The sequence below is a fragment of the Microcaecilia unicolor genome, chromosome 4 (genome assembly GCF_901765095.1).
Source record: "Microcaecilia unicolor chromosome 4, aMicUni1.1, whole genome shotgun sequence".
Classification (NCBI taxonomy): domain Eukaryota; kingdom Metazoa; phylum Chordata; class Amphibia; order Gymnophiona; family Siphonopidae; genus Microcaecilia; species Microcaecilia unicolor.
This window is the reverse complement of record NC_044034.1, coordinates 230,872,044-230,888,785: the sequence shown is the minus strand read 5'-3', so window position 1 is coordinate 230,888,785 and position 16,742 is coordinate 230,872,044. Positions and strand designations below refer to the sequence as shown.

General features: G+C 45.7%; 1 protein-coding gene across 1 annotated transcript in view; it reads right to left on the bottom strand.

The window, feature by feature from the left end:
* Window positions 1–16,742, bottom strand: part of LOC115469041 (tesmin-like) — a 263,762-nt gene that overhangs the window by 125,802 nt on the left and 121,218 nt on the right. The window contains exon 5 of the mRNA XM_030201307.1: window positions 10,448–10,550. Coding sequence (XP_030057167.1) covers window positions 10,448–10,550 — 103 coding nt within the window. The remainder of the gene's footprint in view (window positions 1–10,447; window positions 10,551–16,742) is intronic.

The window sequence follows — 16,742 nt, the reverse complement described above, 5'->3', positions numbered from 1 at the left end:
CACTCCGGACATCGATGCACCCTCCGATGCCGACATCGATAATGGCGATGACCTCGGTACCGCTGGCTCCGTCAACGTCGAAGGACCGGACGAGGCTCCGAACAGAATGTTCCACTGAGCCAATCTCGCCGCCTGGGTCCTCTTCTTGAGCTGGAGGCACAAAGTACAGGCGTTAGGGCGATGACCAGCCCCTAGACACTGAAGACACGAAACGTGCCTATCAGTGAGCAAAATTGTCCGGCTGCACCGCGTGCACTTCTTGAAGCCGCTGGCAGGCTTTGATGACATGGGTGGAAAAATCACGCCGGTGAGGTCAAACGCGATGATGCAGAAAAACAAGGCACCAAAAGAAAGGAAAAACCTGTACGGGTGGCAAAAAAAGCCGCTCACACCAAAGAAAGGAAACTTACGGGGAAACTCTAAGAAAGTAAAGGAAAAACAAACTACTTCTTTTTTTTTTTTTTGTAAAGAACACGAGAGAAACGGGCGGGAAGATGGTCGCGCATGTGCGATGCGCGCAGGTGCGTACGAGAAACGGGCGGGAAGATGGTCGCGCATGTGCGATGCGCGCAGGTGCGTACGAGAGCTAGAAAACTTTTGTTGCTAGGAAAATCTTTCGATTCTGGGGCTGCCGTGGATGCCACCCAATCGTGAGAACAAGCAGCCTGCTTGTCCTCGGAGAACTCTCTCTACAGAACAGGTACAGAAAACCCTCAAATTTTCATGTACATCATCAAAAGTAATCCTCTAACTTTTATACAACCTAGAATTTGAAAATCATCCAGTGGTTGAGTATACATCTTCAGGCATGTCATTGAGTATGAGTGCCTGAGACAGATTAGCTCCCTCACCCCTACACCAATGTTTCCACATTAGAACTTCTTTAGTATCCATTTTCTCACAATATTTCAGCCTTCTTCTGAATTCAACAAAAAAAGTTTTAGCGCCAGCTGTGCCTCCAAAATTTTATGTAATGCCCTCTTGTGAGCATCCTTGGGTCCAGGGCTGACCTGGCAGGAGTCTCCGTCAGGCAGGCTCTGTTGGTCCTTTGTACGCTTGGCACATTGTGCCTCCATCTGGGGAGGAAAGGTGTTAGTGGGTGGGATTTCCCTCCTTTCCCCAGGAAAACCCCAAAAAGACCACTGTGAACAAGGCTGGCTGAACTGGTTAAGCAGTTTACAATTTACAACTTATATTTCAAAAAACCCGTAAGGAATTTACTTGATGAAAACAATTTTAATAAGCAACTTGTTAAGTATTCTTGATGCAAAGTATTTGCAAAGTGTCACGTCTGTGGTCGTGACCACCCTCAGACTTACCTTGTTCCTGGGGGTCAGCTTCCTAGCTGGCTCCTGTTTCTTCTGTCTGTCCTTTCTGAGCTAGCTCTGGCTCTCTGTGCTGGCTGCATCTGTGGGTGTTGGCTGGGTTAGCTCTCTCTCTCTGTGTGCTGGCTGCTTCCAGCATGACTCTAATTGCTTCACTACACTACACCTGGGTGTGGGAAGCCTCTCTGTGTTTCACTGTGCTTTCTGCCTGCTCTGTGGTTTGTGCCTGAACAGCCTCCCTAGTTACTTAGGGATTGCTGCAGCTGCACCTCTGGTGTTGAAGGGCTTTATTAAGCACTTAGAGACTGCAGCCTTTGCATCGTCTAATGTCCCTGGTATGTTAGAGTGCTCTGTGCACTGCTACATTGTCCAGTTCAGTGTGAGTTCTAGCTTGTTAGTAGTTAGCTTGGGCACAGCTTGCTTGTTAGCCTGTGTACAGCTTTACTAGTTCTCCTGTGTTTGCTTAGTGTGAGTTTCTAGCGTATGACGTTAGCTTGGGCACAGCTTCGCTTGTTAGCTTGTGTACAGCTTTCCTAGTTCTCCTGTGTTTTGTTTAGTGTGAGTTTCTAGATTGTGACTGGTTAGCTTGGGCATAGCTTTCCTGTTAGCTTGTACAGCTTTACTAGTCTTCTTGTCTTTAGCTTTCTGGTTTTCCCGTGTGTGTTTTCTTTTGCTTCTGGAGCTTCAGCCCTAGTCCTGTCTGTTGCCAGTACTCCTTGTTACTGGAGCTCCAGCCATAGTCTTGCTCCTTGACCTGACCATTGCCTGAATCTGACTACTCTCTGCCCGCTGTCCAACCTGCCTACTGCCTGGACCCGGATATTCTCTGCCTGCGGTCAGTCCGGAACCTGGACATTCCCTGCCTGCCTGCCTTGCTTTCGCCTAGGTGCCTGGGGGCACTTCTGTATCCTGAGTCCTGTTGTTCCTGCCTGCTAGTTCCAGTTCCGGTTTTCCTGTAAGCCCTGCCGGCCGCCCGAACCTGAGGGCTCAATCCTCGTGGAACGGTGGCTAAGTGTAGGTGAAGCCTAGATCCAGTGTGGTCCTGTCCAGCGGGTTCTGGTCCCGTGGGTTCCTGTCCAGTGGGCTCCGCTCCAGTGTGTTCCAGTCCAGCGGGCTCCACTCCAGTGCTCACCCGTCCAGTGCATTCCAGTCCTGTGTATTCCTGTGCCGAACTCCAGTCCGAGGTTCCAGTCCAGTCTTGCCTCGTCTCTACCTTGAAGGTGACCTTGCCTGCCGCTGCCGCTCCACGGTAGTGGCCCAAGGACTCACGAACCCAGTGCTCCCAGGGAAGAAGCCTGACAGAATGCCAAGGTCCTCGAGAACGCGGCACAAAGCAATCTTTAAACAGTACTCTTAGAAGCAATCAAACTCTTTACTAATGTGGCAACTTCAAACATATCTCTCTGTTCCTTCATTAAGTCTTTTTATTTAATCGAAGTTGCAGTGTTATCCATGTACCCTGCTCCTTCACCAAATTCATCCCCCTGTCCATCCTCGCCATGTTACCGAGATCTCACCCTCCTGTTGGTGTAATCTGGACTGATGGCTGCTGGATAGCCAAAGAGGATTGAGTCAGCCTGGCCTGGCCAGCCTCTGTGGCTGGGCATCAAATGTTGACTGCACTCCCAGGGGTCTCTACTGAACCCAGAGAATATTAATATAATGCTCCCTTTCTCTCTCAAACTATTTACCTTAGTTATCCTGTTTTCCAAAATTATTTTAACCAGAGATTCCTTCTTTCTCCTTTTGATTTTAAAACCCTTCCTTTTATGGTGGGCATTTCACAACCTTTGCAGTTGTCAATAGAAATCAAACAAAATAAAACATGGATAAGAAAATAAGATGATATCTTTTTTATTGGACATAACTTAATACATTTCTTGATTAGCTTTCGAAGGTTGCCCTTCTTCGTCAGATCGGAAATAAGCAAATGTGTTAGAAACCTTCGAAAGCTAATCAAGAAATGTATTAAGTTGTGTCCAATAAAAAAGGTATCATCTTATTTTCTTTTCCATGTTTTATTTTGTTTGATTTCTATTGATAACCTTTAAGAGTGGACTAACACGGCTACCACACCTCTCTACAACCTTTGCAGCAATCTCCCAAATGGAATACCTCTCCTCATGCAAAACTACCACATGAACCTGGTCTTCCTAAGACAAATGCATCCTGCGCCTTGCATTTGTTTTGTTATCTTTGAACCTCTTCCCAGACTGGCTGACAAGCATACAATGTTTGGTAATTCCTGCTAAAATTTATACTGTCTGAGCTGCAGTGTGACTGGCTAAATGCTTTGCATTTCTATTGGAAGTTTAGGTTACTGATGGTATGTTGCCTATTAACTACTGTTTCAACTTAAATAATGCACATAACCCTCTCACTAATCTACTATTGAATTACAGAGGAGGAAAAGACTTTAGATGCTTGCTCTGATTAACTTTATAGGGTTAATGCCTTCAATATCCCACATACAACTATTTTGCTTGTGCTGTGGATATCAGGCTAGCTCGTCACTAGTCAAAAACCTCCAAATTTAACACCGCTAATTTTGTATTTCTATATTGTGTTATATTCAAAAAGATTAGCAGCACTTATCTGAGCTGTTAGCAACAGTTTGTCAGGGGACGCTCTACAGCAAGCTTCTGTTTCGCAATAAGCTTCTTTAGGAGAGATGTCCTCTGCCGTGCTGGATGCTCTGCAATATATAGAGAGTTGTAAATAATGAGGGGCAGTAAGGAAGTGGATACAGAGTACATATTTTGAAAAAGCTTACCTAGCAGTATTTTGCCTGAGTCCTGTCTGGAGCACATTTACAAAATGGTTCGTGCCAAAATCACCCCGATCGCGGGCCCACCCCGGAGGAGTCAGAAAACACTCTTACCTCACTGGACCGAGTATCACAGCTCCGGTCCCACAGAAAAAGGCAAGGAAAAACCTCTGTTCCAGCGTCTAAGCGCCAAAGTGCGACGCAACTTTTTTTTTTTTTTTAATGCTGTGAGGAAAGCAGAGGTAAATAGAACTCCGGAGGCTCAGGTGACTGGGAAAGGCAGGGAAAGGGCGAACCTATGTGCCTGCATCCACTGTTGGTGGGGAAGGACAGGGCAAGCTAAGCAATGTGTCCACATCCACGAAGGTATGGGTAAGGCAGGGAAAGGGCGAACCTATGTGCCTTTAAAGTGAAGCTGCTATAGCCTCCAACACCCCTGCTAACAACTGGCAAAAGCACAGGAGCAACCTCCAGGCAGATTTTAGATGGAGCTCGAAGAAGCTGCAGCCACTCTGCTAGGGGAGATAGAGAATACTGAAGAGAGGCAGTGGAGCAAGCTGGTATGAGGCACTGAAAAAAGTGTGCTCTCTATCTCCCTCTGCTGGTTGATGGACACAACCCATCTGTAATGGCTGCATCTGCTTGATGACAAGGAAAGGGAATTGTGATATCAGGAGTGGTGAGAGTAGTTGGATGGAATATGGAATATTGGGAGAGGATTAAGCATTGAGTTTTGTCTTATATATGGTGGGCTATGAAACCAGATGGCTGGAAAACAATTCGTGGAAAAAATCAGTCTTCACCTGGCATAGATACATAGACGATGTGTTTATGCTTTGGAGAGACACAGATGAAGAATGGTATGTTCACATTAATTGATTTGATTTGCTTACTTTATTTATTTTTTGTCCATTAGATTGTAAGCTCTTTGAGCAGGGACTGTCTTTCTTCTATGTTTGTGCAGTGCTGCGTACGCCTTGTAGCGCTATAGAAATGCTAAATAGTAGTAGTAGTAATTACAATAGTTCTTTCAATGGCTAAACACTAGGGACAACAACATACAGTTCACTATGCAACATTCCATGATCCAAATAAAATTTCTGGATATTCTAGTGATTCAAACATTACTACTACTACTTAACATTTCTAGAGCGCTACTAGGGTTATGCAGCGCTGTACAATTTAACAAAGAGAGACAGTCCCTGCTCAAAGAGCTTACAATCTAATAGACAAGTGAACGGTCGGTCCGATAGGGGCAGTCAAATTGGGGCAGTAAGGGTTAGGTGCCGAACGCAGCATTGAAGAGGTGGGCTTTAAGCAAAGACTTGAAGACGGGCAGGGAGGGGGCTTGGCGTAAGGGCTCAGGAAGGTTGTTCCAAGCATAGGGTGAGGCGAGGCAGAATGAGCGGAGCCTGGAGTTGGCGGTGGTGGAAAAGGGTACTGAGAGGAGGGATCTATCCTTTGAACGGAGGTTACGGGCGGGAACACAGTCTTCTTTCTGTACAGAGGTATATGTAAAACCCACAGACCGAAACAGTCTACTTCATTACCAAAGCAACTATCCAAGAGCCACTACAGATAGTTTGCCATTTTCCCAACTTCTGCGATATCGCAGAATCTGTAGTGAAGACCCCAGATTTAAAACTCAAAGAGCTTACAATCTAATAGACAAGTGAACGGTCGGTCCGATAGGGGCAGTCAAATTGGGGCAGTCTGGATTCACTGAACGGTAAGGGTTAGGTGCCGAACGCAGCATTGAAGAGGTGGGCTTTAAGCAAAGACTTGAAGACGGGCAGGGAGGGGGCTTGGCGTAAGGGCTCAGGAAGGTTGTTCCAGCATAGGGTGAGGCGAGGCAGAATGAGCGGAGCCTGGAGTTGGCGGTGGTGGAGAAGGGTACTGAGAGGAGGGATTTATCCTTTGAACGGAGGTTACGGGCGGGAACACAGTCTTCTTTCTGTACAGAGGTATATGTAAAACCCACAGACCGAAACAGTTTACTTCATTACCAAAGCAACTATCCAAGAGCCACTACAGATAGTTTGCCATTTTCCCCAACTTCTGCGATATCGCAGAATCTGTAGTGAAGACCCCAGATTTAAAACTCAAGCAAAATCTTTATTACAAAAATTTACAAATCGGGGGTACCCCAACAGGGTCTTACATAGATCCTACACCAGAGCCAAGTACAATCACAGGCATGCTTTATTATTGCCAAAAAATAAAACAAAAGACACAGCAGCGCAGACTTGTGTGTTGCGGTACACGTGGAGGGGCATAATCGAACGGAAACGCCTATCTCCATGGGCGTTTATCTCCGAGAACGGGTCCGTGAAGGGGCGGGCCGAACCGTATTTTCGAAAAAATGGACGTTTTTGAGCTGGGCGTTTGTTTTTTTTAGCGATAATGGAAACTAAAAACGCCCAGCTCAAAAACGTCCTAATCCGAGCCATTTGGTCGTGGGAGGGGCCACGATTCATAGTACACTCGCCACCCCTGATATGCGAGGACACCAACTGGGCACCCTACGTCAGTGCGGTGGACTTCAGAAAAAGCTCCCACATGCATAGCTCCCTTACCAAGGGTGCTGAACACCCAAACCCCCTCCCCAAAACCCACAAATGTACAACACTACCATAGCTCTTAGGGGTGAAGGGGGCACCTACATGTGGGTACAGTGGGTTTTGGAGGCCTCCCATTTACCAGCACAAGTGTTACAGGTGGGAGGGGGTATGGGCCTGGGGCCACCTGGCTGAAGTGCACTGCGGTACCCACTAAAAGTGCTCCAGGGACCTGCATACACGCAGGCCTCTAGGACTGGTTGCTGCTATATAACCTTGGCACACCAGTTGACACCTGAAGACTAATCTCTACGAAAACGCCCTTTATTGGAATAACCGCCTTTACTCACAGTTAACTGCAGATTAGAGGTTGTGCCCCACTGGCAACAAGTCTCCCTGGTACTGAGATGAGCAGTAGGTCAGAACTGGCAGAATGCTGTACAATGCCCTCATTCAGCCACATTCAAGGGAAGAACTAAGTTGTCTAACGTGGCTAACACAGGAAAGGGAACTAAAACTGGCTTACAAAAATGACCACTACCGCATGGAATACAACAGGAAACACAACAGGGCACACTCTGACCTAGTAGGCAGGGGGAAAAGCACCATGGGAGAAGAGAATACCAACTACCAACATTGTGAGACTGTAACACAAGCTAATGAAATCACGGAGCCCAATACCCTACACCCACCACAATGCACTGCTGATGTGACCCTGTACTGCACCCAAGAGCCAAATCTGACCCAGGGAACGGCTGTGACAGGATCGAACACATTCTGCTGTCATGGAGGTGGGTACGGCATTTGAGGCTGGCATACAGGCTGGGAAAAAAGTTTTTAAAGTGGGGGTTTTTTTTTGGTGGGAGGGGGTTAGTGACCACTGGGGGAGTCCGGGGAGGTCATCCACGATTCCCTCCAATGGTCATCTGGGCAGTTGGGGCACTTTTTTGGGACTTGTTCGTGAAAAAAAAGGGTCCAAAAAAAGTGATCCAAAATCACGGTAAAAACGCCTTTTTTTCCGATTATCAGCTAAAGACGCCCATCTCTCCTCGGCTGATAACCACGCCCCAGTTCTGCCTCCACCACGCCTCCGACACGCCCCATCAACTTTATTCGTTTCCGTGGAGTGCAGTTGGAAACGCCCAAAATTGGCTTTCGATTATGCCGATTTGGGCGCCTTTGCGAGACAAACGTCTATCTCCCAATTTAGGTCGCACTATAGGCGTTTTTCTCTTTCGAAAATAAGCTGGATAGGGTACAAAAAAGGCGGTGAATATATTAAAACATCACTGGAGAATCATCCAAACACACTCGATATTTCGCGATAACCACTTAAGAACTGCGTACTCACGGGGGCCAAACTTAAAGAGATATATTGCAAACTAGATCAAGTCCTAGACTGTACTCCAGGTCACAAAGCATGTGGTAGACATATTTTTTGCCCCAATATGCAAAAAACAGGAGACTTTATTAACCGCACAATCAGAAAAACTACTCGCTCAGATACCCGGACAAATTGTGAAACTACACATGTCGTATATACACTGTGCTGCCCAGGCAGCAAAATATATGTAGGAAAGACCACCAGACAATTGAAAAAATGGCTGAGTGACCATAAATTTAATCTTGCACATCAGAGATCGGAAGCTCCTCTGGTGGCACGTGGAGGGGCATAATCAAACGTCGCCGGCGAAATAAATCACCGGCGATCTATTTTGGTGGCGGCGCAACAGCTGGCCGGAACCGTATTATCGAAAAAGATGGCCAGCCATCTTTTTTTTCGATAATACGGTTTAGCCCGGCAAAATGCCAGAGTTTGCCGAGTTTGAGATGGCTGGTTTTGTTTTTCAGCGATAATGGGAAAAAATGCCGGCGATCTCAAACCCGGCAAAATCCAAGGCATTTGGTCATGGGAGGAGCCAGCATTTGTAGTGCACTGGTCCCCCTGACATGCCAGGACACCAACCGGGCACCCTAGGGGGCACTTCTAAAAATTTTTTTAAAATACACAAATAGCTCCCAGGTGCTGAGCCCCCCCAAATCCCCCCCCCAAACCCACTCCCCACAACTCTACACATTACCATAGCCCTTATGGGTGAAGGGGGGCACCTAGATGTGGGTACAGTGGGCTTTGGGGGGGGGGGGTTGGAGGGCTCAACACTTAGCACTACAAGTGTAACAGGTAGGGGGGATGGACCTGGGTCTGCCTGCCTGAAGTGCACTGCACCCATTAAAAACTGCTCCAGGGGCCTGCATACTGCTGTCAGGGAGCTGGGTATGACATTTGAGGCTGGCATACAGGCTGGCAAAAAAGGTTTTTATTTTTATTTTTTTAGTGTGGGAGGGGATTGGTGACCACTGGGGGACTACGGGGAGGTCATCCCCCATTCCCTCCGGTGGTCATCTGGTCAGTTGGGGCACCTTTTTGATGCTTGGTTGTGAAAATAAAAGGACCAAGTAAACCCGGCGAAATACTGATTAACGTCGCTTTGTTTTTTTCCATTATCCGTGAAAGCCGGCCATCTGGTAGCCACGCCCATGTCCACCCATGTCCTGCCTTTGCTACGCCGCCAACACGCCCCATTGAACTTTCCCGGCGCGGCGATGGTGTCAAAAAAGCCGCTTTCGATTATACCGATTTTGCCACTTTTGAGAGATCGCCGGCCATCTCCTGATTTATGTCGGGAAATGGCTGGCGATCCCTTTCGAAAATAAGCCTGATAGTCAACTGAAGTCTCATGTATTCGAGGACTTTAAATGCGTGGTTATTGACCATGTTTCTATATCTATAAGGGGTGGCAATCGTGCAGAAAACCGCATCAAATAGAGCAGCGCTGGATACATAAACTAAACTCATTATCTCCCGTGGGCCTTAATAGAATAGAATGGAATGCTTTCCTGTTGAGTAGACATTTCAGGACTATCCCTTTAAGAAATTTTAAATCCTACCCTATAAAAGGAGGAGCCTTAGTGCTGCAAGTTTAAAAAGTAGCAGCCATTTTGTAAATGTGCTCCAGACAGGACTCAGGCAAAATACTGCTAGGTAAGCTTTTCCAAAATATGTACTCTGTATCCACTTCCTTACTGCCCCTCATTATTTACAACTCTCTATATATTGCAGAGCATCCAGCAAGGCAGAGGACACCTCTCCTAAAGAAGCATATTGCAAAACAGAAGCTTGCTGTAGAGCGTCCCCTGACAGACTGTTGCTAACAGCTCAGATAAGTGCTGCTAATCTTTTTGAATATAAGATAATATAGAAAAACAAAATTGGCAGCGTTAAATTTGGAGGTTTTTCACTAGTGACGAGCTAGCCTGATATCCACAGCACGAGTAAAATAGTTCTGTGTGGGATATTGAAGGCATTAACCCTATAAAGTTAATCAGAGCAAGCATCTGAAGTCTTTTCCTCCTATGTAATTCAATAGTAGATTAGATTTCTATTGGAAGACAATCCTATTATTTGATTGGTCCATTTCAATCCTAGTTTGGTGCAGAAGACAATCATTCTACAAAGCCTACAATAGATCTGGCATAACATATATAAAGTATGATAAAATTTCATAAAACCACTTAAAATGAATGCAGTATTAATTTCTGAATTAAATGATGTATGCTACATATGTGTTTCTGTGATATTTTTTGACTGAGCTAACTAAACATGTAAATGTGAAGATTTGCTTAAGCAATTTAAAACTTTTTCACAGCACTGTGTATGGAATATCTTGCACAATAGTATAAACTGTGTAGATGTTATGTATACTACACTTAAATCAGAAATCTTAATATTTGATTACCTTAATAGCTTGAAATCGTTCAATTTCATGCAAAATGTTATTGTAACAGTTATTACAATTACAGTTGCTGCAAAAGTCACCATTGGCAAAGCAATCACAGTATCTGTAAGCAAGAAATAAATGAATATGTAAATACAAATAGTAAAATTAAATCATAATTACAATGTTTATTTTATTATACTGTAGCAGCAACAGAATCACACAAATGGGGCCTTTGATTTGGATCATATGATTTACTGAAGGAACCTATGGACAATATTCCAAATAGCTGAGAATCGTCCCATTGTATCTTGTTTGAGAGCAGCCAATTTTGACATCAAATACAGGTAGTCAAGTTTAATCAGTAGGATATCTCTAGGTGGGGGATCCACCTGTTTCCATGTAGCTGCCAAGCAAAGACGAGCAGCTGTCACCACCATGGCCATCAGTTGAAGCACAGCTGGATCCAAAGGTAACATAAAACCATTAAGTAGATAATGAAGAACAGAAGGAGGACAAATAGTCCCCCACTATATCATATAGCAGTTGAGATACCATAGACCAATAGCTCTGGATCTTGGGACATGTCCACCAAATAAGTTCAAAAGAGCCCTCTGCTGCACATCCCTGCCAGCAATAACTTGATCCCTTCCCAAACAACTTATGTAACTTGGTGGGGGTATTGTACCACTGAAATAGAATTTTGTATCAGTGTTTGATATAATTAGAGGCAATTAGACTGCCATTGAGAAGTGGACATGGGAGCTCCTAACAGTGTCTCTCAACACTGTTCATAAAGCTGAACAACAGGTTTACTATACAACAATGCTTTATAAATTCTATAAATTGAACCTGTCCCCACACCCATACGAAAATCTTAAGAAAAGCATGCTCCCCCTTTTTCTAATCAGGAAGAACTGTTTTGCATAAAATCCCACAGTTGCCCATACAAAAAAATAATCTGTCTCCTGTAATCCTATATCTATCCCTTAAAGCAGCAAAAGGGATAAGGGATCCCTGAATTACCAACTGACCCAACTGTCGAAGGAACTTAATCTCCCATCTCTGGAATACCCTAGTATAAATTGGGTCAGCAAACCCCAACGCTTATATAATGGGAGTGGCATAAAAATAGCACTACTAATAGACCAGTGAGCATGATGATGGTGCCCGGCAAAATGGTAGAGACATTATAAAGACAAAATTACAGAGCAAAAAGCATGGATTAATGAGACAAAGCCAACATGGATTTAGCGAAGGGAAATCTTGCCTCACCAATCTATTACATTTCTTTGAAGGGGTGAACAAACAAGTGGATAAAGGTGAGCCAGTTGATATTGTGTATCTGGATTTTCAGAAGGTGTTTGACAAAGTACCTCATGAAAGACTTCAGAAGAAATTGGAGAGTCATGGGATAGGAGGTAGTGTCCTATTGTGGATAAAAAATGGTTAAAAGATAGAAAACAGAGAGTAGGATTGAATGGTCAGTATTCTCAATGGAGAAGGGTAGATAGTGTGGTTCCTCAGGGGTCTGTGCTGGGACCGCTGCTTTTTAACATATTTAGAAATGATCTAGAGATGGGAGTAACTACTGAGGTAATTAAATTTGCTGATGACACAAAGTTATTCAAAGTTGTTAAGTCGCAAGAGGATTGTGAAAAATTACAAGAGGACCTTACGAGACAGGAAGAATGGGCATCTAAATGGCAGATATCGTTTAATGTGAGCAAGTGGAAAGTGATGCATATGGGAAAGAGGAACCCGAATTATAGCTACGTAATGCAAGGTTCCACGTTAGGAGTCACCAACCTAGAAAGGGATCTAGGCGTCGTCGTTGATGATACGTTGAAACCCTCTGCTCAGTGTACTGTGGTGGCTAAGAAAGCAAATAGAATGTTAGGTATTATTAGGAAAGGAATGGAAAACAAAAATGAGGATGTTATAATGCCCTTGTATCGCTCCATGGTGCGACCACACCTTGAATATTTTTTTGTTACATTTGTACCTCGCGCTTTCCCACTCATGGCAGGCTCAATGCGGCTTACATATACAGGTACTTATTTGTACCTGGGGCAATGGAGGGTTAAGTGACTTGCCCAGAGTCACAAGAAGCTGCCTGTGCCTGTTGAACTCAGTTCCCCAGGACCAGAGTCCACCACCCTAACCACTAGGCCACTCCTCCACTTGAATATTGTGTTCAATTCTGGTTGCCGCATCTCAAAAAAGATATAGTGGGATTAGAAAAGGTACAGAGAAGAGTGACAAAAATGATAAAGGGGATGGGACGGCTTCAATATGAGGAAAGGCTGAAGCGGCTAGGACTCTTCAGCTTGGAGAAAAAACGGCTGAGGGGAGATATGATAGAGGTCTATAAAATAATGAGTGGAGTGGAACGGGTAGACGTGAATCATTTGTTTACTCTTTCCAAAAATACTAGGACTAGGGGGCATGGAATGAAGCTACAAAGTAGTAAATGAATAGGAGAAACATTTCTTCACTCAACCTGTAATTAAACTCTGGAATTCGTTGCCAGAGAATGTGGTAAAGGTGATTTACTTAGCGGGGTTTAAAAAAGGTTTGAACGGCTTCCTACAGGAGAAGTCCATGAACCATTATTAAAATGGACTTGGGGAAAATCCACTGCTTATTTCTGGGATAAGCAACTTTTTTGGGATCTTGCCAGGTATTTGTGACCTGGATTGGCCACTGTTGGAAACAGGATGCTGGGCTTGATGGACCTTTGGTCTGTCCCAGTATGGCAACACTTATGTACTTATAACAACCGAAGGTGAACAGAATACCATACAGCGAGGGTGCAAAAGGTTCCATAGGGCGCCTCGAATCTTGGAGCACAAATGCAGTAAAGAGTGCCAGGGTATACAGCTTAATGGTATCCCCCACAGTATTTCCTGTTGTAACTGAACCCATTGCTTAGAAGGACAAGTAGTCCATTCAAAAAGTGGTGTCAATTGGGTTGCTCGACAGTAAGTGAAAAAGTCAGGCACCCCAATGCCTCCCTGTTCCCTATCCACATGCATACGACTCCACCGGACGCGTGGAGGGCTTATGCCACCAAATATAATGAAACACTTTTCACTGAAGATTAATCAAAAATCCCTTAGGGAGAGGCAGAGGAAGACAGGCATACAGAAACAAGAAACGCGGCAACACATTCATTTTAATCGCACTAATTCGACCCAGCCAGGATATGCATAAACCACCCCACCAATCCAAATCCTCTAATATTCAAGTCAATAAGGGGGGATAGTTCAAAGAAAATAGATGCTCTAGATCTGATGAAATGCAGATCCCCAAATAGCAAATGCTATGGTGGAACCACCGAAAAGTAAAACACCTACGCAAAACCGAAAAGAGAGGATCCAACACTAAAAGATTCAAAATTTCAGATTTCGATAAATTAATGGTAAACCCTGATACCTTCCCATAGCAATCAAGAATGTACATCACAGCTAGCAAAGAAGAGAGGGGGTCAGACAACGTGAAAAGTGTGTCATCAGAATATAATAGGATCTGATGGTCCTGCTCTCCCACTCGAATAACACCATATCTCCTGTGCCAACGGCTCCATGGTCAAAATAAGTGGGGACAGTGGGTATCCTGGTGCCTCAGTGAATATAGAAAAGAATCTGTATACATGCCATTTATACGAAGACCAGCCATTGGATAATCATAGATTAATTCAATCCAACGTAAGAAATCACCTGAAAAAACAAAACACTGAAGAGTCACAAACATAAAGGGCCAGGAGACCTGAACAAAAGCTTTCTCTGCATCAACAACCAAGACCACCACAGGTATCCACTCTCAATGCGTCACCCAAATGAGGTCTAATAACCGTCGCACTGTCGCGTTCCTGAGGACCTTGGCATTCTGTCAGGCTTCTTCCCCGGGAACACTGGGTTCGTGAGTCCTTGGGCCACTACCGTGGAGCGGCAGTGGCAGGCAAGGTCACCTTCAAGGTAGAGACGAGGAAACACTGGACTGGAACCCTGGACTGGAGGTCTGCACAGGAATACACAGGACTGGGACGCACCAGACGGGTGCGCACTGGAGTGGAGCCCGCTGGACTGGAACACACTGGAGTGGGGCCCACTGGACTGGAACACACTGGAGTGGAGCCCGCTGGACAGGAACACACCGGGATGGAGCCCACTGGACTGGAACCCACGGGACCAGAACCTGCTGGACAGGAACACACTGGACCTAGGCTTCACCTACGCTTAGCCACCGTTCCCCGAGGGTTGAGCCCTCAGGTTCGGGCGGCCGGCAGGGCTTACAGGGAAACCGGAACTGGAAGGCAGGAACAACAGGAGTCAGGATGCAGAAGTGCCCCCAAGCACCTAGGCGAAAGCAAGGCAGACAGGCAGGGAAGAGGACACAGGAGCTACATACAAGCTAAGCTCAAGGGAATGGGAATGACAGCTACGCTTGCCAGAGGAAGGGTTAGACTGGAGCTACAGTAGCTAACAGATAGAAAGGAGAGAAATGGCTGCAGCATCAGCCGCTGACCAACCTCAGACAGGGAGCAGCACCACTGCACAGGGATAACAGAAAGGCTAGAAGCCCACAGAGAATAATAAACACAGAAAGGCTGAAAGCCTGCAGGTCAGAGAGATACATCCAGAAAGGCTAGAAGCCCACAGAAGGGCTGGAAACCCCCCAGGACGCAGTAATACACCCAGAAGGCCTGGAAGCCCACAGGTAAAAGGGATATACGCAGATAGACTGGAGGCCCTCAGAGCAATGGGCACAGAAGAGCTGGAAGCCCACAGAGCACTTGACACAGAAGGCCTGGAAGCCCACAGAGCAATAAACACAGAAGGGCTGAAAGCCCACAGAGCAATAATACCCTGAGCCAGAAGGCAAGGCCCACAGGTGAAAGTAACTCGCAAAGCAGAAGGGCTGGAAGCCCACAAGAAAAGACAAGGAAAGCTAACTGTGCAAACAGCACACTAACCTCGGGACCTAAGGCACTGCGGAGGCATTGGCAATGCAAAGGCCAAGGCTGTAGTCTCTAAGTGCTTAATAAAGCCCTTCAACACCAAAGGCACAGCTGCAGCAATCTCTAAGCACTACAGAGGCTGTTCAGGCACAAACCACAGAGCAGGCAGAAAGCACAGTGAAACACAGAGAGGCTTCCCACCCCCAGGTGTAGTGTAGTGAAGCAATTAGAGTCATGCTGGAAGCAGCCAGCACACAGAGAGAGAGAGAGCTAACCCAGGCAACACCCACAGGTGCAGTACAGTGAGGCAATTAGTGTCATGCTGCTGGATGCAGCCAGCACAGAGAGCCAGAGCTAGCTCAGAAAGGACAGACAGAAGAAACAGGAGCCAGCTAGGAAGCTGACCCCAGGAATAAGGTAAGTCTGAGGGTGGTCACGGCCACAGATGTGACACGCACATTGTCCTTAGGCTGCCGACCTGCTATAAAGCCTAACTATGCACCAACTCTGGCATATAATGTTGTAGTCTCATTGTCAGAATCCTAGTGAGCAATTTATAATCCACCTCCAAAAAGGATTTAGGCCTATAAGAACCACAAGCCATCAGGTCCTTCTCTGGCTTAAGCAGGAAGGTCACTCCCGCTTGACGAAGCAATACGGGAAGATGGGACTCTGCTAGCAGCAAATTTTTTAATACTTTCCTAGGGCCCCATTATAATCTGGACAAACTTCTTATAAAACAAATTTAAAAAACCATCAAGACCTGGGGCCTTATGGAAAGGAAGATGGGCAACCACTGCACAGATTTCTTCCATTGAAATAGGAGCGGAAAGTTGCTCCTGCGCACTCTGTGATAAAATATGCAGTGTAACTCCATCCAAAAAACCCGCTACCTCAGAGTCCGCCACCATGGTTCCAGCCGCATATAACTGTTCATAGTAAAAAAACAAACTCCTATCTAATCACCTTATCCCCTTTAGCAGTAGTCCCCTATGACTTCTTAATTTGTACAATGAGGTTCCGAGCCTACTGCTTCCGGAGCTTCACAGCCAACAAGTGCTCTGCCTTATTCCCTTCCTCAAAATACACTTGACGCATCAGTCTAACTCTTGCAATGAGTGCCAAAACTGCCTGAGTTCCCGAAGTATATCTGAACGGGAAGGACGAACTTGATGATCATGAGTCACTTTATTCAGCTGGGAGCGAAGCTGCATGCACTGCCGGTCCCATAGCTTGGTCCTAAGCTTGAAGCAAGATACAAATGCCACACGCAAAAGCCTTAAACCCTTCCCAGAGAGAAACAGGCCCCACGGCATCAGTGTCATTAAATGCAAAATATTCCTTAAAATCCAC